At 41.7% G+C, this 23,797-nt stretch overlaps 1 protein-coding gene and 1 long non-coding RNA gene across 4 annotated transcripts in view; one reads left to right on the top strand and one right to left on the bottom strand.

The window, feature by feature from the left end:
* Positions 1-3,293: 3,293 nt before the first annotated feature.
* On the bottom strand, positions 3,294-4,349 carry LOC135458041 (uncharacterized). The gene is made up of 2 exons (XR_010442843.1): positions 3,972-4,349; positions 3,294-3,900 (listed from the first exon to the last, which is right to left on the bottom strand). It is a non-coding gene; the product is annotated as an uncharacterized LOC135458041 (long non-coding RNA).
* Positions 4,350-4,691: 342 nt separating this feature from the next.
* KMT2E (lysine methyltransferase 2E (inactive)) overlaps positions 4,692-23,797 on the top strand; it is a 55,762-nt gene continuing 36,656 nt past the window's right edge. For 2 of the 3 annotated variants that reach the window (XM_064702877.1, XM_064702875.1), the window contains exons 1-3: positions 4,692-5,012; positions 13,458-13,514; positions 22,766-22,950. In XM_064702877.1, coding sequence (XP_064558947.1) covers positions 22,880-22,950 — 71 coding nt within the window. In that variant the 5' untranslated portion in view covers positions 4,692-5,012; positions 13,458-13,514; positions 22,766-22,879. The remainder of the gene's footprint in view (positions 5,013-13,457; positions 13,515-22,765; positions 22,951-23,797) is intronic. The other variant, XM_064702876.1, reaches the window with a different exon arrangement.

Raw genomic sequence — 23,797 nt, 5'->3', positions numbered from 1 at the left:
CCACAGGTCTGACTGCTGGAGAGCATCCAGCCCACTGGAGTATCCTCCTTAAGGAACAAATAGAAATTGTTTGTTTCCTTGGTAAGCTACACACCATTTTTTACCCAGTCTCCTACAGCTTTTTTCTTCCCTTCAAGATTAAAACAGCTTGCATCAGAACGGCTGTAGGGCAAATACTCTGTCTCAAAGAAATACACACAGTTTTTACTCATCTCCTGCAGCACAAATAATTCAGAATATACATGATGGAGACTGCACTGCAACACTACCAGAGCTACTGCTTCTTTCAAGGTAACTGCTTTCCTGAGAACTGCTAATAAAAACAACCTTGAAACAAACAAGGAATTACTACCAGGTCATTAAAACTTGCCCTTATTTCTATAGCTTCATAAAAGCACAGCCACACCTCCATTCAAGTACTGCTGCAATAGAGAGCTTTTAAAGTAATTAATTTCTTGGTTTTCAAGCAAAATCTGTTATCAAAGTGAGTTACCTAAAAGGTTGCTTTAAGAATTAAAATTCTAGCTATATAAACCATTCTATAACATAAGCATTCAAACAATCCTTACACAGTGTGGCAGGCAATTACTGTTTCACAATTACAGCACACATTCCTAAACACAAATACTAATAAAATGTTTTTCCCCTCATCTTTAGTTGAAATTAATGTTCTCCCTTTAACACATCTGCAACAAAGTATTCACAATGTCAAGTCCCACATAAATCAGTGCTGTGTTAAAAGAATCACTGTACACTGAAAGCCTCTCTGGAAGCTTCCATTACAAAGGAGTATTTACCTTGTGTCATATGATGCCTACACAAGAAGAATCAGTAATCCAGTCATTTTAATGTTTGATCAACAAACCAACTGCCTCCTCCTAACACCATTTCCAGTAAGCTTTTTCTTTTGGTTCACAATCTCTAGGACTCAAGAATCTTGCTCTTTATAGTCCACACACAAGTCAGTTGGCACAAGGCCCACCTGGCAGCCACCTTCTGACACTCAAAGGAGAGGAGCCTGCTCTCTGAGAAAACAGAGCTTACATCCTAAAACCTAAGCTCAAATGAGACTACAGACATCTGAAAGCTTCACACTCCGTCATTCCTAATTACTGCCTTCTCCCTTTCTTTCCTGGTATCCTCTGTAAACCTACAAAGGAAAAATGTAGGGCTGTTAGATGCTTCCAATCCTGTTTTTCTACCCCTCCTCCCACAACACAGGGATGCCCTGCAGGCTATATATGCGACCAATATGAACTACTTACAGCAGCTCCCAAGTCCCCAGTCAGTTCTTATATAACTGAACTCCACCTCACCATATTACTTATGTAACACATATTAAAGAGCAGCTATTATACAAAAATCTTCTCTATTAGTCATACACTCAGTTACTTTCATTCCTGTTCTCAAACAGCACATTTGTGAAATAGTCAAGCTTTATGCCCATTCAGGTTGCCACCGTGGAGGTAAAAAGAAAGAAAATCCATCTATCCAGGGACAGACTAAGAATTGAAAAAGTGAAACATTTCCATCTTAAATCATCAAACATTTCCAACACCTTTAAATCATCAACAATTTTAACTGTTAATTTGTTCATTGGGTTAGATGCTGGGGCTAAATTTACACTGTGGCATACAACAACACGACATGGGAACTAGCACTGAATTGCTTTGAAAATATGAGAAGCTCAACCAAATTGTAACAGGAGTTGCATTCCTTAAAGAAAAGGGTTAGGATTGAAAAACATACATTTTTCACATCCCATCCAGTGAATATTGAAATTTTTTTTAAAAGACCTGGAAAAATATATTTGCCAACATTCCAGGCCTATGTAACAAGTTCATTTGCCTCAAAGTAAAACATGGGGAGTCCTCACAATATTTGCAGACCATATTTTTCATTTGCACTAAGTACAAACATCAATTCCCGTGTTAAAGATGCAGGCCATCTGCGGCCTGACTTTGGAATCCACCTATCGCTCCACAGAAAGCTGCTCAACTCCTGCAACAGGATTCAACAGCACACAAAGAACAGCGATCCACTTTTCCTGTTCAAGCAGAATAAAGTCATAAACACCTGAGAGATTCTCCCAGGGCCTCCCCACCCGTACCCCCGGCAGAGCAACACTAGAACAGCCATGACCTCCTCATCAGAACAACTCCGCGCGGCCTGTAACACTTCCCTCAGCGGCTTTAATGAGGTCATTTAGACATCGCTTAAAAGGACTGTTCCAGTAAGAACCACTCCATAACCCCCTGCAACTTAACTCAGAGCAGAGTGCCTTCGCACCGAGCCGGCTCCCACGCTCGGGCGGAGCCAGCAGGCACCCAGGGGGAACTTTCCCTGGCGGTGGGTAAAGCCTTGCGCAGAGAGGGGGCGGAATGGAAAGCTTCCCCCAAGAGGAGCTACACCCTGGAGGTGGGTGGAGAGTAAAGAGAGAAGCGAGAACCTTCCTCGGCAGCAGCTACACCCTCGTGCATAAGGCTGATGGGGGAAGGGAACCAGCGCGGGACCGACGACGTTGTGCAGGAGGAGGGGGAGGGAAGCCCGGGCTCTCCCGGGCAGCCGCCGCCGCCGCCTAAGCCAGCTTGGTCCGCAGCCAAACCCCACAGGAATGCAACGCGGTCACATGACCTCCGGCGGACGTGCAACTCCCTTCCCTCTCCAGGGACACCCTGCGCCATCTTGTACTGACGCAGTTACAAAGGCAGGCATGAGTTGCTCCCCTCTCGCTCGTTTCCCGCTCCTCTCAGCACAGCCCCGGCACTATTCGGGAAGGAGAAGCCCAGGCCCGATCCTGCTTTTCTTTTCGCCAGCTCTTCGGGGACGCCCTGCCCGCGGAGTCCTCCCTGGCGCTGAGATCATGGCGCCCGTTTTCTCCCTTTGCCTCCCCCGACAGCTCCCGACCCTGCCCAGCTGCGGCTGCCCCTGCTGCAGGATGATGTCAGCGCCAGCCAATCAGGGCGCGCCGGGCCACCCGGGCCGGCCCGGCCATTGGCTGCCGCGCCGCTCCCGCCCCCCTCCTGACTCGGGCTCCGCCGCGGTTCGCTGCGGAGCCGCAGCCAAGGCACAAGTGCGGGGAGGGGAATAGGAGGGGAAGGGAAAAAAAAAAAAACCCTACACAAAAAACCGACAACCAAACCCACCAAGACGCCAGCCGCCATTTCGCGCAACAACAGGCAGAACCCGAGCGAACAGCCCCAGCCAAGCGCCCTAAGGAGAGAGAGAGAAAGAAACAAGAGACACACGCACAGAAGAGTTAGACAGGAAAAAAAAATACCCATAGACTCCGCCATGATCACAAGAGGTTTAATCGCCCCCCCTCCTCCCTCAGACTTAATGCCCCATTACAGCCGCCTCCTCTGCGTCCAACCAGCTAGCAGATCCCTTCACCTCGGCTCCCTCCTGCCGCAGCAGCAGCTCTTTAGAGCCCCAAACTCTCTGTGCCCAAGGTGTGGGGGGACGCTAGTCTATGGCGCTGCTGCTAACTGCTTCTCCAGTCACCCGAAAGTGGCGGCTCCATCGAGGCAGGGTAAGAGCTGCCAGCCCAGCTTTTATCTGGTGCCCCGAGTTTGCGCACTGAAGAAGGCTCGCTCAGCCCCTGGTGGGCGTCGAACGAAACCCCAGCCGCCGCCTCCCCTCCCTCCATCAGCCGTAGCGCTGGAGGGGCTGAAGCCGGGCAAGGGAGGCAGGGCGGCGTAGGGGTACAAGGAAAAGGAGACATGGTGGTTAGAAAGACGGGCTGCTTACGAACGGCAGGAGCTGTGTTTGCCCTGAAAGGCTGAGCGAGCTCCTGGCAGTGGCAGCGCCCGCTGGTCTGGATGGAAGCGCGCCATTCCTACTCCCCGAGCGCTGTTCCCTAACGGGCAAACGAGGCTCGTTCTCTGCTTGTCTCATTCCCTGCAGAACAGAAATGCCTTCAGCGAGTGCTATCGCATTCGCTCTGAGGAAAAAAGCTTTCTCCCACTTGCCTTTGAGTCCTAAACGCTTCGGGGAAGATTCTCAGCCTCGAGTGTCTTACTGAAAGTTTCAGTCAAAACCTCCTGAGCAGGTCTGCAAAAATTCCCGCTCCTTTCTCGCTCCCCTCTTCCCCTCCCCTCAGGTAGTTCTTCTGCGTGTGTGAGATCCAGCGGGTCTGCCCGGCTTTTCGCGCAGTTTAGGCCGAAAATGTGCTGTTAGAGATTCATAAAGAACACGTATGTTGACAGCATCGACGGTCGTGAGGAAGAAGCCGGAGGTTGGGGGTGTGAGAGCGGCCGAGGAGGGAGTTTTGGCGTTTATTCCTCCGAGGATGCAGCTCTGACTCAGACACCCTCGCTCCCGCCCGCGCTCGGCCCCACAACAGGCCGGGACGGAGCCCCCGCCCCTCCCGCGCGGGCTGCGCCGCCGGGGCTGCGGATCGCCCCCGGCGCCAGCCCCCGCTGCCGCCGCCCCTCCTCCGCTGCCCTACTTCCCTCCTCACGGCCCCCCTGCCCAGCCCCTGCCGCAGTCTGGTGCCGCGGCCGCGCCCAGACCCCGGAGCCGTTCTGCGTGTTGCAAAATGGACTCTGAGGGCTCGGCGGGCGCGGGCTGCGCTCCCGGCCCGTAAGCAAAATGGCGGCTGTTTGGCTTCGCCTTGGTAACCCTGCCCCTGTCAGGCGGGGCGGGTGAGCCCCGTGCAGGGGGAGGGAGGGGAGAGCGGACGCCATTTTCCCAGAGAGAGGCAGTGACATAGAAGGGAGCGTAGGAGGCTGGAGGGAGGGAGGCACGGGAGCAGCGGCGGCAGCAGCGGGGTTTGTACACAGGTCCCAGGGCAAAGGCGCCTTTGAGCTGGTCCCTGTAGGGTTCTGCGCACTGAGCTAGGTTTGGGGGGAGGGGGGGTCTCCTCTTTCCCTTTCTTTTACTAGAGCCTGCTGAGGGCTGAGTCCTGCCTAGGGTAGGGATATCCGCAGTGGGGCTGTTGCATTGTTTTGGTTGGGATAGAGAAGGGGCTCAGCTGAGGGGTCCTGCTGCCTGGCCTGTGACCATTACAGGTGAGTCTTTGGTTATTACGAGCATATTCTGCTCTGGGTGCTTTGGGGGAGGGGGGGTGGAAAAAGAGTGAAATGCGACGGGAATGTCTCATTACCTTCGGTGCGAGTATAACTCCTTCCCACCCTGAAATGTGTTTAATTTCTGTTTAAGTTGCTTTGAATTTGCTTTTCCTTTTGTGGGGTTTGGTTAAAAAATGGCAGGCTGTCGCTATATCTTATGAATATGGCGGGTTACTGTAACTGGAGGAGCTGAGGAGAATTTTTTGGCAGTTACGCCAGATTTATGCATTATGCTCGGAAAATGAGCCAAAAGGAGCTATTATGTGACAACATAGGTTTCCTTGGGCTGGCGGTTTTCAGAACGGGTTTGTGCGTTATTGGGACTGCGTATTGAGTTTTATGAAGCTTGGGGAAGCCTATTCTTTTCCTCCATCCTGTATATTTTTGCTTTGTGGTACTAAAATGGCTCTTTATAGGCCTAATCTCTTTGCCTTCCACACCCCCGCCTCCCTGCCTGCCTCCCTGTTAATATCTCCGCTTCGTGGTGTAACCTGGACAAACGGAGAGCTGTCCCCAGGAGTTTCTGTGCCAATTTAAAAGGGGATCATTCTCCCCACCCCCTTTCTCGAGGCTGTAAGGAGTTGGACTGGTGCACCCATTTCTCGCTTTAGTTTCTGCAGCTAGTGTTCGTGTTCCCTGGGTGGCATATTTCATTCTCTTTCCTGAAGCTGTAAGTGTCGGTGGGTTCCACCGTATTGCTGCAGACACCGGGGAAGAGAAACAAACGGTTCACTGTGTACTACTAAATAGGGGAGAGAAACATAATATAGCCTGATTATAAAGGTCCTGTATTCCCCCATACTCGGCTATTAGGGAACGTGCGGTGTCTGAAAGCCCTGAGGTCCCTAAAATGCTACATACTACGTGTCGTCAAAAGCAGAAGTTCAGTGCTGCATCTAGATTTACGAATGTTTTAGTCTGTTTATTTACAGTAGCTTAAAGGAATAATAACGAAGCATTTTTGTTACTCAGGGTTCAGATCAGAGAACAGCAGGAGATATCCGTGGCAGTACTTGCAATGCATGATTAATTGGTTATTATCACTATACTTTTGAAGTTACTTTTTTAAAAATGTGGAGCAAATTTATTAATTTCCCTCTTTTGTCCTTTAGAGATTCTAAAAATGGCGGCCTCAGGCTGATGTTGTGGTAATCTAATCAGCTCGGGTCCTCCACACCCCATGCAGTGCGTTTGTCTGCAGCATATTAGTGTCTTACTATGTTAAAATGAAAAGGCTGTTCCCTTCAAATAACGTACAAAACAGCTCTTGGCTTTTACTGCGATTTAAAAATGCTGTGTTCCAGCTGATTAATTTTATTGGTTATGTGTGTGAAAGGCAAGTGAACGAGACCACTCTTGTCGGGGAGAAGGGGGGTGGAAAGAGGCAACAGACTCAGGCAGCTCCTTCGAGGGGTGTGTGTGGTGCTCTGAGGTGATCTGGGTGTCGGGCTGCTGAATTGGAAAGGCTCCTGCGTTTGTGATCGATACGGTGCAGCTGTCTGTCCTACTAACGGCATAGAATCTGTAATATTTATCAACCACAGTCGTGGATTACGGTCACTGAGACACTCGGCTCAATTCTTTGTGGAAGCACATTCGTGAACGTCACGTTCATCTTCCAGGAAATACCTTCACTGGACATCGGTGTAGTAATTCCATATATTCATAGTTAGAGAATACAGAATGAACTTAAGGGAATAATGCACATGAGATTATAACCTGTTACTTTATTTAAAGACACAGAATTTCTTCTGCTGCCATGTAATTTTGGCATTGCATTTTTTTCTTCAATTTTATATGTTGCTGGATAAATTGTGTATGTGATAACACACACACTAGTCCTGAGGGAAGGTGCGATTCCTAACGTCTAATTTTTTTCCTAAATGAAATATGAACCATTTAGTATCACCACTATAAATATGTTTGAGTGGGGGGAAGGGAGGTCACAAGGATTCATTATTTGGTAGTTGGTGTAGTGTGCTCTGATACATACTATAGCAGCTGCAAATTGTATGTTTTAAGCAACTATAACAAAAAATAAGTTTTCACCTCTTTTAATGCCTGTCTTTAGTCTTGTCCTTTAAATTAATGAGATTTGAATTCCTATTCCAGTATAGCTTTAGAACCTTCTGGATTTGAGAAATCAAAAGTGAGGTGTTGAAGTGGCAAAGCTGTCTTCAATCTGTGATGAATTTTAATTTAAATACCATTTAGAAGCACTGATGTAGGATTTGAGGATACTTGAACAGTAAGATAGACTTTTAGGGGATTGTTAATGCATGCCTTTAGTGTGTTTTGAGGCCAAAGACTGAGTGATTTCATTAATTCTCCAGTAATGCATGCTCCCATCATCTTTATTTATATAAATACAATTTTTTCTTCTAAGCCATGTCTTATTCTCTCTGTTTAAAAGTACATGAAAAAGACAAAGAATTGCGAGCCTTTATGGAAACCTTTTGCCTTTTTCTTTCCTTGCCTTCAGTTGGAAGCTCCTGTTCTTGCTGCTCCACACTCTGCAGCTCTCCATGGCTTCGTCATGTTCTCAAGCAGACATTTGATTAACAATTAGAGGAAAATAACCTTGTACACTTTACAAAAAGTGTTTGGGGGAGGGTAATGAAATAACCCAAAAATACTAATTTTCAAAATTTACAGTTTATTTTATGCACTAGGAACCTCTTGGGAATTTAGAGATCTTCCAGAGTTTTCCTGTATGAGTTTTAATGACTCAGTTTGCCTTCGTGACTCAGTTTCTCCATTTGTATAAACAGATCTCTGATTTGTTTTAAGGAGATGAGACTGCAAAACAAATTCTACCTTTATTTTTTAACTCCATTGATGTTTTTATTGATATATTTATAAAGAATGAAATACCCCCCCACCCCCAAAACTAATACTAGCTTCTTGAAAGAGGGAAGATCTGAAATCTAAATTCCTTTTTTTTTTTTTTTTAAGAATTCTATTCCACAAACATTGTGTCACAAATGCAATAATGTGGATTGGTCTTATGAATCCATTTATATTAAAGTTTTTAATATCTAAAGGAGAATTTTGCTTAATTGTCACTTAGGCTTTTGGGTGAGTGTTTTTGCCATCTGGGAAATTCCAGGGGGGAAATAATTCTGATTCTTTAGACTAAATCTGGGAAAGTTTCTCTTAGGACTAAGTAACCTCTTCAGGTTACTCTGAGGTAATGCAACTCCTGATTTCTCTTGGACAGCATACACAACTATTAAAGTTCTTCTGGAAAGCAGCAGAAATGCAGAAATCAGTGTCACACTGAAGGCTGAAGTGTTTCTCCAGTTCTGTTCTTGGTTTGACTAAGGACAGTGTTAATTTTGCATGCATGCTAATACTAATTTTAGTAAGGACTATTTGTGGGACTGAGTTAAGGAGTGGTGTATGTAATTGTAGAATCATGGTATTGTTCTAACTAGATTAATGTAAATGAAGGTTTAATGAAAGTATTTTGCTGTTGTCATGTGACATTCTAACAAAATTTAGTGGGAGGGGTGTAGATGGGTAAAGATCTAAAATAGAAGCCAATTCAGGCTTCTGCAGAGATCCTAAAGAGGTGCATCTATGTTATTTGCCTCGTGACTTCCATGCAGATGAGCATTTGTGAATCTCTCAAAACCAGACTTTGTTGGAGAGTGTTTTTTCAACAGGTGCACTGTTGAAGTGTTTCCACTGTGCAAATAGTTCTGATTTATTGCTGAGGGTGACACTTCAGGCATCTCTGGGGGAAAAAATTTCCACAGATGAGAAATGTGGATTAGGGAAAAAATCCTCAATTCTATGCTTCCAGATTCTGGATTATTTAAAATATTAACTGTAGTGGTCTTTTGAATGGTGCAAAATGGATATTTCTATCTGCTTCAGTGTTCATATTTTCTTAGTAACAGAAGAGTTGTACCCACAAGACCTCATCTCTTTGAGGATCCAAAATTCTGCTCATGACCTTCACATTACAGAAAAAACCTGCTGTAGTTGTGTTCAATGGAAAACTGCTGTTAACCTTTAAGGCATAACAAACAAGTACTTAAAAGAAACCTTTTCAAGGTTTCATATACTTGCTAGGAGATACTGCTGTTATATGTATTTCCTTCTGCAAATCTTAATGTCATAATGAAACAGGATTTAAGCTGTGTTGGTTGTTAGAAAATTTTAATAAGACCTTTGAAGACAGTTAGTTTTATTGCACAGAGTATATTTTTTTAATATGCCTGACCTAAGTGGTTTTGTATCTTTATTTTTCAAAATGAAAATATGGGTAGGAACTACAGTAAATTAGTGTCTATTCAAGTTATGTGTTTGAAAAGTGAATGTGAAGAATATATCACAGTAGCACCCAGATTGCATCCTGTGCAAGTAGGGTATGTTTGGTACTTTTGCATATTGTATTAGCAGAGTGCTGCCTCTGTTTCATGTGCTAGTTCATACACTGCTCAGATGGAGATCCAGTGCTGTAAAACCTGAGTGAGACTTTAAAGGGACCAGCAATTTTGCAAATCAGGCACTTCCAAAATAGTATTGTTCCTAGTTTGAGAACTTAAAATTAGCACTTGGATAGTTTAGGTACTAAAATTTCATATTGTAGGCTCAGGTTAAGGAAAGCTTTTTTATTTTATTCTCATTTGTAGTTGTGTTTTTTGTGTTTTATGCCATCATAATCTAGGTAATCATTCACTTTTCTATCTTCATCACAAAAGTAAATTGCCTTCAAGTTCAAAGACAAGATGATAAGACTAAATTTTAATGACATTATTGTACTTTCTATTGCAACTCAAGAAGTAAGCCATATAATCTGTTGTTGGCCTCCTTATCACAGAATGGTGTGGAGCTGGAAGGGACCTTCAAAAGCACTTTGTTCCAGCGCCCGTGCCGTGGGCAGGGACACCTTCCCCGAGAGCTGCCTGCTCAAAGGCTCATCCAGGTGTGCCCTTGAACTTGCAGGAGAGGGACATGTGCTGCTTCCCTGCACAGCACCAGTGCTTCTGGTGCCTCAGCAGCCTCTCTGGGAGGGATTTCTTCCCACCATCTCATCTAAATCTCTCATCTTCCAGTTTAAAACTGTTCCCCCTTGTCCTGTTACTGTCTACTCATGTAAAAAGTCACTGTCCCTCTTTTTTATGAGCCCCTTCTAGGTACTGAAGGGTTTCATTGAGGCATTTGGAGCCTTCTCTTCTCCAGGCTGAACAACCCCTGTTCTCTGAGCCTTTGTAGGAGAGGTGCTTAGGCCTGTGGATTATCCCTGTGACCTCCTCTGGATCTGTGCTAACAGATCCACTTCTTCCTAGTGCTGCAGACAGCAGAGCTTGACAAAGAACTGCAGGTGGCATTACTTGAGAGTGGAGTAGAGGGGCAGAGTCACCTCCCTTGACCTGCTGCCCACCCTGCTTTTGGTGCAGCCCAGGGCATGGCTGACTTGGTGAGCTGGTTGTGCACACTGGGAGTTGTGTGGGGCTGCTCACAAACCAGCCCCTGGCAGCCTCTGTCCTCCTCAGGGCTCCTTCTCCCCCCATGCTCTGGCCAGCCTGCCCTTGTGCTTCTGGGCACAGGGGCAGCACCGTGCCCTTGGCTCTGCTGAGCTTTGTGAGGGTCACTCAGGCCTGGCAGGGTCCCTCTGGATGACATCCCTCCCCTCCAGCATGTTGGCCACCCCTCAGAGCTTCGTGTCCTGGGCAGACTTGCTGAGAACGTGTTTAATCCATGTCGCCAGCAAAGGTTTTAAACAGCCATGGTCCCACTAGCAGTTTGTGAGGAATGCCACTCAGCACTTGTCTCCACTCTGACATCGAGCTTGACAGCTTTTGCAGCTTGTACAAGTGCAGCCATGCAGCCAGTTCCTTATTCACCAAATGCTCCATCCATCACTTCATGTGTCTCTCCATTTCAGAGTTAAAGATTATTTATCACTCACAGAAACTGATCGAACTAATAGCCTGTATTTGCCATTCAAGACTTCAACTTTTATGTAGAATGGTAGATTTGGGTCTTTTACCTTGAGGAGTTCTGAATATTTCAATTTGTTTGGTGTTCATTACTTTTTAACTCTTCTAAATTGATAGGACTGGAGATACTTTCTGACTGTTGGTGATGCTCTTAGCTTGCCTTGGGCAGACAGAGGGGCCTAACTTCTGATTAGAATGGTTATAATGGGCCTGAGTTGAAAACTGTATCACAAAACAGATGATAGTCATGTCTAGATGGTTAATCCTGCTTTAACTATTGCTTTAAAGAAAATTTTCTAATAAGGAGTGGTTTTAGTCAGTTCTGCTTAAACCGAAGATTTGAGAATTCCAGCAGCTTATATATAACTTCTGAGGAAGGTCCAGAGTGATTGCATGTCTCTTTTGGTTTCCAAACCTATCATTCTAGAACTGTGAAAGAAACATGAATACTTTATATATAATTCATAAACAATACAGTAGTTATTTTACTGATGATAAGGGTGAGGTTCCTCCCTCAAATGCCTTACCAAATGGTTCCACTGAGTTTTTTCCTTTTGCTTAGGATAGGAATGTTTGATGGGAAACTTTAATATCTTTAATATTATGAAGGATTTTCATGAATGACTGTGTTGTGGGGTTCTTTTAAATGCTTGTTCCCTGGCTTACTTTCCAGTGATATCTTTTGTGCTGAAAGACAAAAGCCAACACTGCTTTTTGTTCCCCTCTGTGTGGCAGTAGTGGTGAAAATTCAAGCTGTTTATTGAGCTTCCATCATAGGGCAGAATTTCTTTGTGCTTATTTAAAAATCAGATATTTTATATCTCTGTTACTATAATAGAAAAATGTACTGAAGCCTCCATTGAAAACACAAAGCTTAAAATGCATGGAATGGAAATTTCTTAAATAATACAGTTTTGCAAAATAATTGTAAATAGTTGAAAATAAATTCAATTTTGTTTTCTTGAAAGTCAGAAGGATCTTTTGACTGTACACTTCTGTAATTTTTTCTGTGTCCTTGAACATGAAATAGTCCCTCCATCTGTTCTCTCATGTTTTCTTGCCAGTATCCTCCCCAAGTTTTTGTAAAGAACATTGAAATACTGCCAAATTGTTATGAAAATATATAGTCCAGGTTGAACTGTAGTTAATGGACTTCTTCTGACTGCCAGAAAGAATTAGAAGTTTGTGTTTGAAAGAATGTGACTGACTTGCTTTTGTTTTGATTCCTAGGCATAGGTGTAGCAGTCAGGTGAATGTCTACAAATTGCTTCCATGAGTAAAAGTAGAACCACTGCTGAGCTATGTAGGTAAATCAAGTGTCAGGGATAAAAAAGAGGAGCTCGTTTTTGAAATCTACATAAGTGAAAACATATCAAAACAAAAATATGCTTAGCTGAAGTCAGACTTGAAATAAATAAAAAGAATTTACTTCTTCTAATAATTACAGTAGACTCCTAAGTCTTATTGAGCAGCATAGAAAAAATTAATTAGCTTATTTGGGATCATGAAGCCCACAAAATATTTATACTGTTGAAGGCAATGCCAATATTTATTTTTAGCCACCTGTTTTTTCACCCCAAAATCTGTACTTGTTGGGAGGAATACTGGTGACTGAATTGCCATGAGGTATACTGTTATATTTAATAAAAAATAAATAGACTTAGCCCATACAGTTGTAGACATGAATTTGGGTATTCTTACAGAATGTGGACTGTATATACTTGCAGAAAGCCTTTATTTTTTAGGATGTTTGTCAGAATAATAATGTAAGATAACAGATAAAATGTTTTCGTTGAGAGTAATTGCTAAGTCACATACAGGCAGTTTGTCTAAGTTTAATCAACAGCTTTTTATCATTTTGTGCTGGATGGAGAAATACTCATTTGCAGTAAAATAGCTGATGCAAAAAAAATACATAAAGTAAAGATATTTTTACTGGGGAAACTACTTTATTAATGTTCCTAGCCTTTGAATTTTTCTTTAAAGGCATTTTAGATTTTTCAGTGATAGACTGTAACAGGCTAATGTTAGGTAGATAATATATACTTCTCCAGGCAATATGCAATATTGCTATGAAAAAATAATTTTTCACCTTTTCATGTGCTGTAGTTTTTATTTTACAGTTCCTTGGCTCCAGCTCAAATAATTGATGGTTTTTGAATGGCTAGGACTTTCTTGTGTAATTTATTTTCAGAAGTATAGCAGATGCTTAGTAAACTTACTGACATCAAGCAATTGGCAGGTAATTTTCAGTCCTGGGTGTTGAGTTCTGCAAATAGAAAACCTAAAATCTGTAAGTGTGCTGTGTGTTAGTGTATCTCTGTTTACTGTTTCTTTTATCGATTCCTTTTCAATGAGCTAATCCTCATTCTCTCTGTAACTGCTTTTACCTTTATTTCCTTTCTACCACTCATTCTTTTTCTCTTCCTAGTCCCCTATTTTGTCTAACTTCCACTGAGAGAAGAAAAGGAGTGAAGAGAGAGAAGAGGTAAGGTCAAGCCTTCATGTTTAAGGGACTAGCATAAATATTTGAGGAAGAGACCTTGCCTTCATTCCCAGCAGTAAGCAAGAGCAGCCCTGTAGTAAAGGAAAACAGCCTGTGTCCCATGGAGAGCAGCTTTGGAGTGCAGCTGAGGCTTGGCCCAGCTGGCAGACTGACTTGCTTTGTGCTCCCATGGCTTGCTTTGGGCAGGCTGGGGTCTGTGTAGTGAAGCTGTCACCTGTGTACCAAGGAAAACCGTGTGATGTGATGGAAACTCCAAGTTTTTATGCATCTTGGATACCATGAAGGAGGCAGGGGTTTTTATTTCCCTGTTTTAGGTACTAAAGTCTGACCAATTCATAAAGTTTGGCTGTCATTCCAAATGTGACTGGTCTTTAATGAATGTGAAATCCTGCATTTGTCTCAGGGTGTTCATAAGCTGAATCAGGTTGCCCAGAGAAGTTGTGGATGTCCCACACTGAAGTGTTGAAGCCCAGGCTGGATGGGGACCCTGAGCAACCTGGGAGCAGAGAGGTGTCCCTGCCTATGGCAGGGATGTTGGAACTGGATCATCTTTCAGGTCACTTCAAACCCTGGCCATTCTGTGATTCTGTGCTGGTACATTTTGCTTATTGGCACTATTTTAAAAGCTTAGTTGGAGGAGGAGTCTTACTTTGTAGTTGGTTGTAATAAGAGTGTTTCCTAAATAAGTTGGTCTAATGATTAAGTAGGTCTGTGTCAGTACAAGCAATAATAATGTGATAAAACAGAAATGTGACAGGGCTGGGAGCTTGGTAGCCTTGAGCTCTCTGAAGCTTTCTGAAAGTCCAAGAGGAGGTGGGGCAGCTGTGAGCAGTGTCCTGTGAGAAACAGAGGCATCATGATTTTAGCCATGATCTGTCATGTGTGACTTCAAACCAGCCACAGCAAGTGCTGCTTTGGGTTTTTGTCTGTCTGACAGGGTCCATGAGCAAGGCTAGATGGACATGAGTACTGACAATGTGCAGGTGACCCTGAAGGATACTGAGGGGTTTGTGAGTGAGGCTAGGAGCAGTTAATACTGTGAGGAGGAAGAAGATCCTGCTGAGAGGGATATAGAGAACATTAAGTCAGTGGGAATGTTGGAGCACACGCTCCAAATACCAGATTTCTTCTAGAAAAGGTTGTTTCTTCTATATGATTTGCAGGACTTGGTCATTAATTGGTCTTAATTTGTATATTTGAGTGTGCCTACTGTGTCTTGTTTTTCCTACTCCCCTTTTTTTGTTTCAGCACAAATTAGAAGTAAGCACAGTTATCTGTTGGGTTACCACAGAAAGCAGCAAACAGTAGCAAAGGTCTGAATTTGGACTTGCAGTTGTTTCTGAGTCTGTGCAGTTCTTACTGCAGTGGTGTAACATCTGGAAGTTGGATATCCATTCTTATCTCTTAGGAAATCTGTACAGCTATGGAGCATGCCAGGGGAAACAGAGAAAACTTCTTTGCATGTAGGATTAGTCATTTATTCATGTATTCTGCTTCTAGGTCTGATTAAAGGCGTGTTACCTCCTGAGAAACAGACAGCAATGAATAAATATTGATTACTTTATACATTTATTTTATGGTATGTGTATATATGCTGCTTATTTTTGCCATATTTGTGTGTTGATACAAGTATATACATATACACACGTGCACAGTAGAGTTCATTATTTGAATGGTACCTAGAGTGTGCCATTAAAATGCCAGTGTCTCTTGCTAATTTTAAAATAATCTCATTTCTTGTTGGACTTGTATGCTCAGAGCAGTAGTAGAAAGCAGCAGTTCAGAAAAGCATGGTTTCATTTAATGAAACCTTCTTTAAATCTTCCCTCTTATTCCTTTCCAATTAAAAAGAAAGTTAAAAAATCAAACCCAAGAAACAAACAGAACCCAGCACACACCTGCCAAACAAAAAACAAACAAAAAAATTCCAAAGGAGGGGAAAACCTGTAGGTAGGAAAGCCAAGTAGTAAAGCTTAGTCTGTTGGCCTTGTGACAGTTCAGGACATGAGTTTTCACTCTGTGTTTGTGGAGCCTGACAAACTATTGATAGTTGCATTTTTAATTCGATTTCTGCTGTATGGATTGTGCCAGGGCATAGGTCTGTCAGCTTTCTTGTGGATTTCTTGTGGTCAGGGGTGGTTCCCATGAGCATGCGTTAAATGATGGGCCTGTAAATGTGAAGGAAAGTATGACAAGAATTGCTTTTGCTCATGATTGCAAAATGTGTGTACACACATGATGTAATTGCAGGGAGGAGGAGAATGTTTAGATTGCATTCTCAGTAAATGCAACTCACGCATAGAAGATGCATGCTGAGGTAATAAAATGCAATAAAACAGAATGCTAACTTTTGGTCACCTGTTACCTGAGATGGCTTTGTATAAACAAGTGCCAGTAAGATATGCAGGAATCAGAAGAGGTCTGAAAGCAGGAATACATCTTGGAAATCTTTGCATCTTCCCTGAAAGGCCTTATTGATATGGGAAACAATAATTAGTTTTGTAGTGGTCCTTTGTAACTTTGGAGCTAACCTGGACTCACAGTAGTGTGAATTTTCTACTGGGAGCAGATGGAAATTAAGAGTGCAACACTTGTACATTCACATTGATTTGAAGTTACAGCCAGGTTAGCATTGCATGCTGGTTAAACTGAAAGGTCTTGCTTAACTCAAGACTGTCATGTTTGTGTGTTTTAACATTGATTTATTTTTTATCTGTAAATCTTGTAACTCTTCTTCCTTGGTCATTGCTTGAGAGGAAAATTGACTGTTTCAGCAATTTCATTTGTTGCTTCAAGCTGATTCCCTTAAAGTTCATACACATCTCATGAAAATGAGCTTTCATATGTACTGTGTGTATTGTGATACTTAATATAGCTCCAGGAAATGGTTATTAATTTCTTGCCTGGATTTAAAGGTGTGAGGGAAGGGGTTTAGCAAAAGGGAGCCTCTTCTGTGCTTGTGTTGAGGGGAAATAAGCTCTTATAATCACGAGGTGAACTGTCCATTGCTGGGTAAATGGGAAAACAATGACACTTTTTAGATGTTGGAGGGGGAGAGACTGACAATTATTCCTGGCCATTTCAGGGACTCAGTTTACTACATAGGGGAAAGTGACTGCTTTCACCTTTGATGTATTTTGTAATACACTTTTCAAGTTACATAATTTTGCTTTTAAGGAAAGAGTTGGCATATATAGATAGCTTAGAAGGTTTTGATTAAGTTTTCTTCAACTCTGGTTATGTGGATTTTGTATATAGACCTTGTGAAAGCAGAGAGTATAGACATGGTAATTTGGTTAGTCTGTAAATAGTTCTGTAGTGACATGAGTTAAGGACTTCATGGTGAAGTTGTATGCATCAGTAGAAAATCTAAATAATTGTTTATCTTAAACCAGCACTGTTGTGTCTAATGGAAGAGCCTGGTTATGGGCTAATTAGAATTGGATTTTTCTCCTTAAACCTTTGTGTTTAGGAAGATCCTGGTGATTTCCTTTGCAGAGCCATTCTGTGATGAAATCTCCCAAATCTTAAAACATCTAAACCATCTAATAACTATTTTTTTATCTTGCAATTGTTGATGGGTGATAACTGCAGAGAAAAATATTGAAGAACTTTACATGTAAACAAAATTCATAAAAACAGGAACAAAAAGATTTAGTGTTTTTGTAATGCCTGGTGATGTGAGAAACTTGAACTGATCTAGCAATCCATGTACTTAAATTAGTGTAGTCTTCTGTGTGTGTGGGAAAATTCTTATATTTGAGATAGGATATAATTTAACTGTAAGCTTAATTCCATGTTCCACTTACATCCCTTTATAAATTAGAAAACAAATGTTAAGTTTCAAGTTGCTTTGAATCTCTTCCTCTCTTCTAGAGTAAATGTATTTTTTCTAACTTCTGTACACTTTTTGTATTTGTCACATGACAACAGAATCTGGGAATTGTTCATGGGAAGGAAAAAACAAGGAAAAAACAAAAAACAGTGAAAATGTCTGTAAAAAGTTGTCAGATGTGAAGAAGAATAGCAGAAACAGCTTTAATTTTTATTTTTTCCTCTTTGATTTTTGTAGTATTAGACATAAACATTGTTAAAAAACTCCCAACAAACTAGACACCCTCATCATAATATAATAATAATATTTCTGTAAGTATTATAAGTAGTAATGCTGTCTTAATATATTAATGTTTCTTTAGGATTCTTTTTATGTTTAAGACAAATAAATTGTTAATGGTGTTGCCACCATCTCTTCCTGGTTTTTATGAAAAGTTTTGTATGTGCATTTAGACAAGAGCTTTAGTATTCTTAGGCATACAGCATAGGGTTAACACTGATGGAATTTCAGGAGATCACACCCTTACCTTGTTCAGGGTTGAGCTGTCTGTATTTGGGGTTTTTTCCTCCTTTGGGTACCAGTGGCAAAGTTAAGTTTCTTCTCCTGATGACAAGTGATCTTAGCAGGACGTGAGAGAAAGGAAACCTGTGGTCTCTGCTAGACCACAGAATAATGTTGTTTTAGTGGAATACCTCAGGGATAATGTATGAGTTATTTCCTGTTCTTTAAAGCATAAATTGTGTTCTCTCTACAAAGCCACAGAGATTAATATTTTGGAATGTATTGCGCACTTACACTTCTGGTTTTTGAGTACAATTAATTTATACAAAAAAGGGTCCTGGTGTCATGAACAAAGTGGATCATAAGAAATCTGGTGAAGCTTCAGGTTTTTTAGACTTGATGCAGCTGTTGAGTCAGAAAGCTCCTGTGTATTCTCTGGAGACAAAGAGAAGTGCCATTTGAAGGGTAAATCTGTATGGGTGAATGGTGAAGTGTGATGGGTGTGGAGAGGTTGATCTTGCACAAGATAAATGTTTTAACCAGAAATTTGTCTGGGTTTTAAGATGAACATTTTATTATTAGGGCAAGGTAAACTTTTTTACTGCAACTAAATGAAAGCAAAATTTATTTGAATAAGGGAATTTTTTTCCTCCTATAATAAAGCTCTAGGGTGATTATGAGAAAATGTGGTGAATTTAAGAAATTGCCAACATGCTTTCAGAGCTTAGAGTGTACTGTTACTAAAGGAGTAGACTATAACAAAATTGTTGTTAATTAAGGTACAGTAGATGAGCCACTTTGCCCAGTAAAGAGCTGATCAATGAACTTTGGACTAGCAGTTTTTATATGGTAGCTTTTAACTCTGTGACCCTGAAATTAACTGGAATAACCAGTGTGGTCTTCCTGTCTTTCAAGTTCATGTACTGCTTGAAGAAAGACTTTCTTAAACAGTAAATTGTGGAAATGAATGTACCTATGAAAGCAGCTTCTTAAAGGCCATGGATGACAGTTTGTCAGAGTTCTGAAAGAATAATTACTTGAAATAGATGGATACTTGCAGGAGTTGGAAAGTACCAAATCATGACAGCAGATAGTATTTTATGACTCATCTAAAATACCAAGCTTCAAAGGATAAGCAATCTCTTCATAGATAAAATTCCCCAGTGGTTGTGTTATTTTCTTTCTGAACTTACAAAAATACTGGGAATATTAGTATGTCATGGCAATGCTTCTGATTCTGACATGGTGGAAAATAATTCTTTTCCATCATTCCAAATTTAACATCACTGTAGGGATCATAATTGGATGGCCTATATATAAGGTCACAGTTTTGTTTAATAAGTGGGTGTAGTGTTTTTAATTTATCCTAGATCTCCCCCCACTCTCATTACGGGCATTTGTTGAGGATGGCTACTCATAATTAATGAGCAATGTTTGTTTGAATTAACTTGGCCATGGAGGTATTGCAAGCCAGTGTCTGCCTTCATTCTTCCATACTGAACTGTAGGCAAAGGAAAAGCTTTAGGGAGTTCTGTGTGTGTGATGAAGGTGGTAAAAACCAGTGAGTATTGCAATCATGTTCCACTTCCTTTCAGATGAAACATATGTGTAATGCTCTTCAGGCAAAAACATCTTGATTTCTCAAGTTTCTGACCTTACTCAGTGTAGATCAGGTTAGAATTTCTTCCTGAATTCTGACAAACTGCATTTGAATAACTTGCCATAGGGCAGGAAGTTGGTTTTGGTTGAGTCCCCCCTTTTGTTGTTGGGTTTTTGTTGTTGGGTTTTTTAGCTCGAATGGTGGTGTATTTGCCTTGTCCTGAATGGGGACGTGGATTAGCCATTGATTTTCAGTCTATACATAGCTATAAAACATTCATGCCTCTTCTTTTTCTGCATTACATTTAAAAAAAACCCCAAATATCACTTGATTATCAGATTCAAGTGACGTTCACTGACAGCACAGAGAAGATCTGCTTACCAAATCTGTGATGATTGGGTAGTGTCAGTTGTTTTATGTAAGTTTGGAGATGTCACAGCCCATGAGGGCTGTGTAAATGTGTTCCTCACTTCCTTCAGTCTCCAGGGCATTCTTGCCTGTGTTGTTTTACAGCTGATGCTCTAACTGGTTAGAAGTGTTTAAAGAAAATGTTTTAAGAAAAAACACAGCACCAACAAAATCAAGTTTAAGTGCAAGAAACACCTTTCTAAGTGAGGATCTTGATCCCAGACAATGGTGTCTAATATGTCTTTTAGACCTACATTGAACCACTAAAGCTGTTTTTTAAGAATTACCTAATGACAGGCATCAAGTAAAAACTCCATTCTGCTGATGATTTGGCAGCATTGGTCACACTGCAGGGAGTACTGGAACAGCAGTTAACCCTGGCCTAGCTGATTTACCTGGATTTAGAAAATTCATGGTTTCTTTAAAGTTATTGTGTGAATTTTTTACTTTTTTAGAAGATGGGGACTAAATGGTGAGTTGATGTTTCCTTTAAGTTGTAGGTACAGCCATTCAGGGTTCTGCCCTATGAGTAGAGTTAGCCTTATGGTGGGAAAATGAGTGCTCACTTCAACTGTTAGAGGGGCTTATGGGTTTTTCAGCCCTTCTATTGAAAATATTCTATACCTGCTTTTGATTTAACATATTTTTCTTGCTACTTATTCTTGACAATAATATATTTTTTCTTAATTTTTTTTGCATAGCTGGTGATGCAGTTTTTTACTTGTGGTATTTAGTAAGAAAATGCTCAGTATTTAAATGAGGAAAGCAAAATATTCCAATGGCTACTTGGCCCAGTGACTTTCTAGCTCATTGTACTTGGTGTCTCATGTAATAGGACCAAATCACACCTTTTGCTGTCTAGAAGGAGAGTGGATTAGCTGTAGGTTTAGGCACTTCAGACATCTTGGCATGTTCTGAAGTTAATTGCCAATCTTCACTAGTGTTAAAACATTTAGGAAGTTAGATGAAGACTTGCTGCCATCTCATACTTTAGAGATGTCTTGTACATGCCACTTTGACATCTTGAAGGCACTGACCTAATCAATAAAAGAAGACAATTCAGATTTAATTCACAGGGTTTATCTGAAGTCCATTTCTCACCGGGGCTTGTGCTTTTTGTCAGTGTAGTGTTTGGCAAGGATAACGTGTTGAAATGAAGTTCAGCCAGGATAGGTGCTGGATTCCACACCTGGAATGGGGCAGCCATGGATGTATGGACAGACTGGGAATGAGAGGCTGGGGAGCAGCAGCCACAGCAAGGGACTGGGGGATCCTGGTCCTGACTTCTGAACAGAGCCAGCAGTGCCGCCCATGTCCTGGGGCATCAGGCACAGCAGCACCAGCTGGGCAGGGGAGGGGATTGTCCTGCTCTGCTCTGGGGTGGCCTCATCTCCAGTGCTGGGGGCCATTTTGGGCACCTCAACATAGAAAAGACATTAAACTATTAGAGAGTGCCCAAAGGTGGTGAAGGACCTTGAGGAGAAGCTGTATAAGGAGTGGCTGAGGTCAGTGGGTCTGTCCAGCCTGGAGGAGACTGAGGGGAGACCTCACTGCAGTTACAACTCCCTCATGAGGGGAGGAGGAGGGGCAGACCCTGATCTCTGCTCTGTGGTGACAGTGACAGGACCTGAGGGAGCGGCCTGAAGTTGTGCTGGGGGAGGTTTAGGTTCAGCACTATGGAAAGGGCTCTGAGCAGGCTCCCCAGGGCAGCAGTCCCAGCACCAGCCCGACAGAGCTCAAGAAGCGTTGGGAGGGACAATGCTCTCAGGCACATGGGGTGGCTCCTGGGAGTGCTGCTGTGCATGGCCAGGGGCTGGCCTTGATGATGCTCGTGGGTTCCTTCAAACTCAGCACATTCTGTGATTCTGTGAAAATACATTGATCTCAGAATTATTGTGCTCATGTAGACATCAGCTAAGATACAACATTTTGTGGTATGAGAAGAGTGTCTTTATTAGGCACAGTATGTGCTTCACTGCAAAGTGGTTTGTGGTCTTGCAACTTTGACATTTTGGTGAGAGTTTGCAATTATTCATTATGTAACTGCTGAAGGTACTGGGCTACTTTACTTAAATTACCTAGTCACGTGTAGAAGCTGGTCTGTATTTGTGTGTAAAAGTGCATTAATTTACTCATCTGTGAATAGCTGAGAGCTGTTCACATTTCTCTTGTACTTGGTTGGGTGTTCTGCCCTGTGTGGTAAGGGAAGTGGGGGACTGGTAGTAGCTGGCATACAGGTTGGATCCTACATTCACTTGTGTGAGTCAAGCAGATTGTAGTTTACTCTGCAGTTAAAAACTACTGCTGATTATTTTTATTTTACTCTATTAAAAAAATCACTTCCAAAAGTGGTACTGAACAGGCACAATATCTTCTAATGGTGATTTATTAAAATGTAAAATGTTACCTATCGTTATTGTGAATTATTAGAATTATTTTGTTTTTTTAAAAATACTACATGGCAGTTAAGACATTTGTTTTCTTTTTAAGTGCAAAACAAAAGAGAACAGTGCTGGCTAAGACTTAGTTGCAAATTCTCTAAGTAGTTTTCAATTGAAAGGTACAGCAGCTAAGCTTTGACAGCAGAGGGCCAGTCTCTGGCACTTCCCTGATTGTGCTGGGGTTTTTAATCAGAAATTTGAATGATTGTCCATTTGTAATATATTCAAGTTCAGGTATTAAGACCATCACACTCTTTAAAGAGGTTTATTTGCAGTTAATTTTAGAGAAGATTGAATGTTCTCCTTTTGCTTGTGTAAAATACAACTAGCGAAATAATTGTGACAGATATAAATGGCAAATTTTAAAAATAAAATACATGATGTAAAATTGCCTGGGTTTGAAATGAACTGACTTAATCTGGTGCATGTTGTGTTTTGTTTTTGGCAGGGTTTGTGGATGCACTTAGATGTTTGCAATGAGCACTGTGGCTGGCATGCCCCAGTGTTTTGGATACCAATGCATAGGACTCCGTAGTAATCGAATTTATCAGAAACGAACGTCATGAGCATAGTGATCCCATTGGGGGTTGACACAGCAGATACTTCTTATTTGGAAATGGCTGCAGGCTCAGAGTAAGTATGTGAACATCATTTGTAAGTGCTCTTACCTATTTTTTAATTACTTTACTTTTTCCTTCATGGCCATTTTTTGAATACTGTTGGAGAAAACTTAAAGAATTTCCTTAGTTTTGTTGAATTTTTAATTACTTAAATTAATAACTGTCACTTTATCCTTATGTCAGTTTCTTCCACTTTAGGGGAGCAAAGGAGAGAAGCTAAATGTTCCTACAGGTGCATGTTTTTCTTGCTTATCAGACTGACAAATAAAGATGCTGCTTGGTTTACTTCTCATTCAAATATTTTGCCATTTCAGTTTCCTTTTTAACTACATGTAAAAAAATTTTTTGATTTTGCACGTTAGAAAGATAAAATTATTTGGTGCATTAAACTGCAAGAAAGTAGTAGTAATCAAGACAAGTGTGTGAAGATATGGTATTAGCATTTCTTAAAATGAAGGCCTAGCTGAAATGCTAATACCAGATCTTCAGAAAGTTATTTCTAATTGTAAAGCTAGTAGAAAATGATTTACTAACTGTGTATAAAGGGTTACAAAAGAGCTAGTGAAATCTTGCATTCAGTAAACTCTGACTTTGCACCAAATATTTAGTGTAGTGAGTTTCTGGGTTTTGGAGGATGGGGAGAGTGACATGTGGGGTTTTTTTTAGGGTTGGGGGAGCTGTTGTTGTGCATGTGTGGTTTTTTGTGTTGTGGTTCTTTTCTGTTTTTCCCCCTAGTCTCCTGTACAGTGTTGATGGGCTAAGGTTTAGGAATTGTTGATCTCTGACTGGGTACATTTCTTGTCAAACAAACCTTTCTCTGTGTGTAGCACACAGAATGTTTAAGAAGCAGGTGGTTTTTC

The sequence above is a fragment of the Zonotrichia leucophrys genome, chromosome 1A, assembly GCF_028769735.1.
Source record: "Zonotrichia leucophrys gambelii isolate GWCS_2022_RI chromosome 1A, RI_Zleu_2.0, whole genome shotgun sequence".
Classification (NCBI taxonomy): domain Eukaryota; kingdom Metazoa; phylum Chordata; class Aves; order Passeriformes; family Passerellidae; genus Zonotrichia; species Zonotrichia leucophrys.
This window is presented reverse-complemented; position numbering and strand designations above follow the sequence as displayed.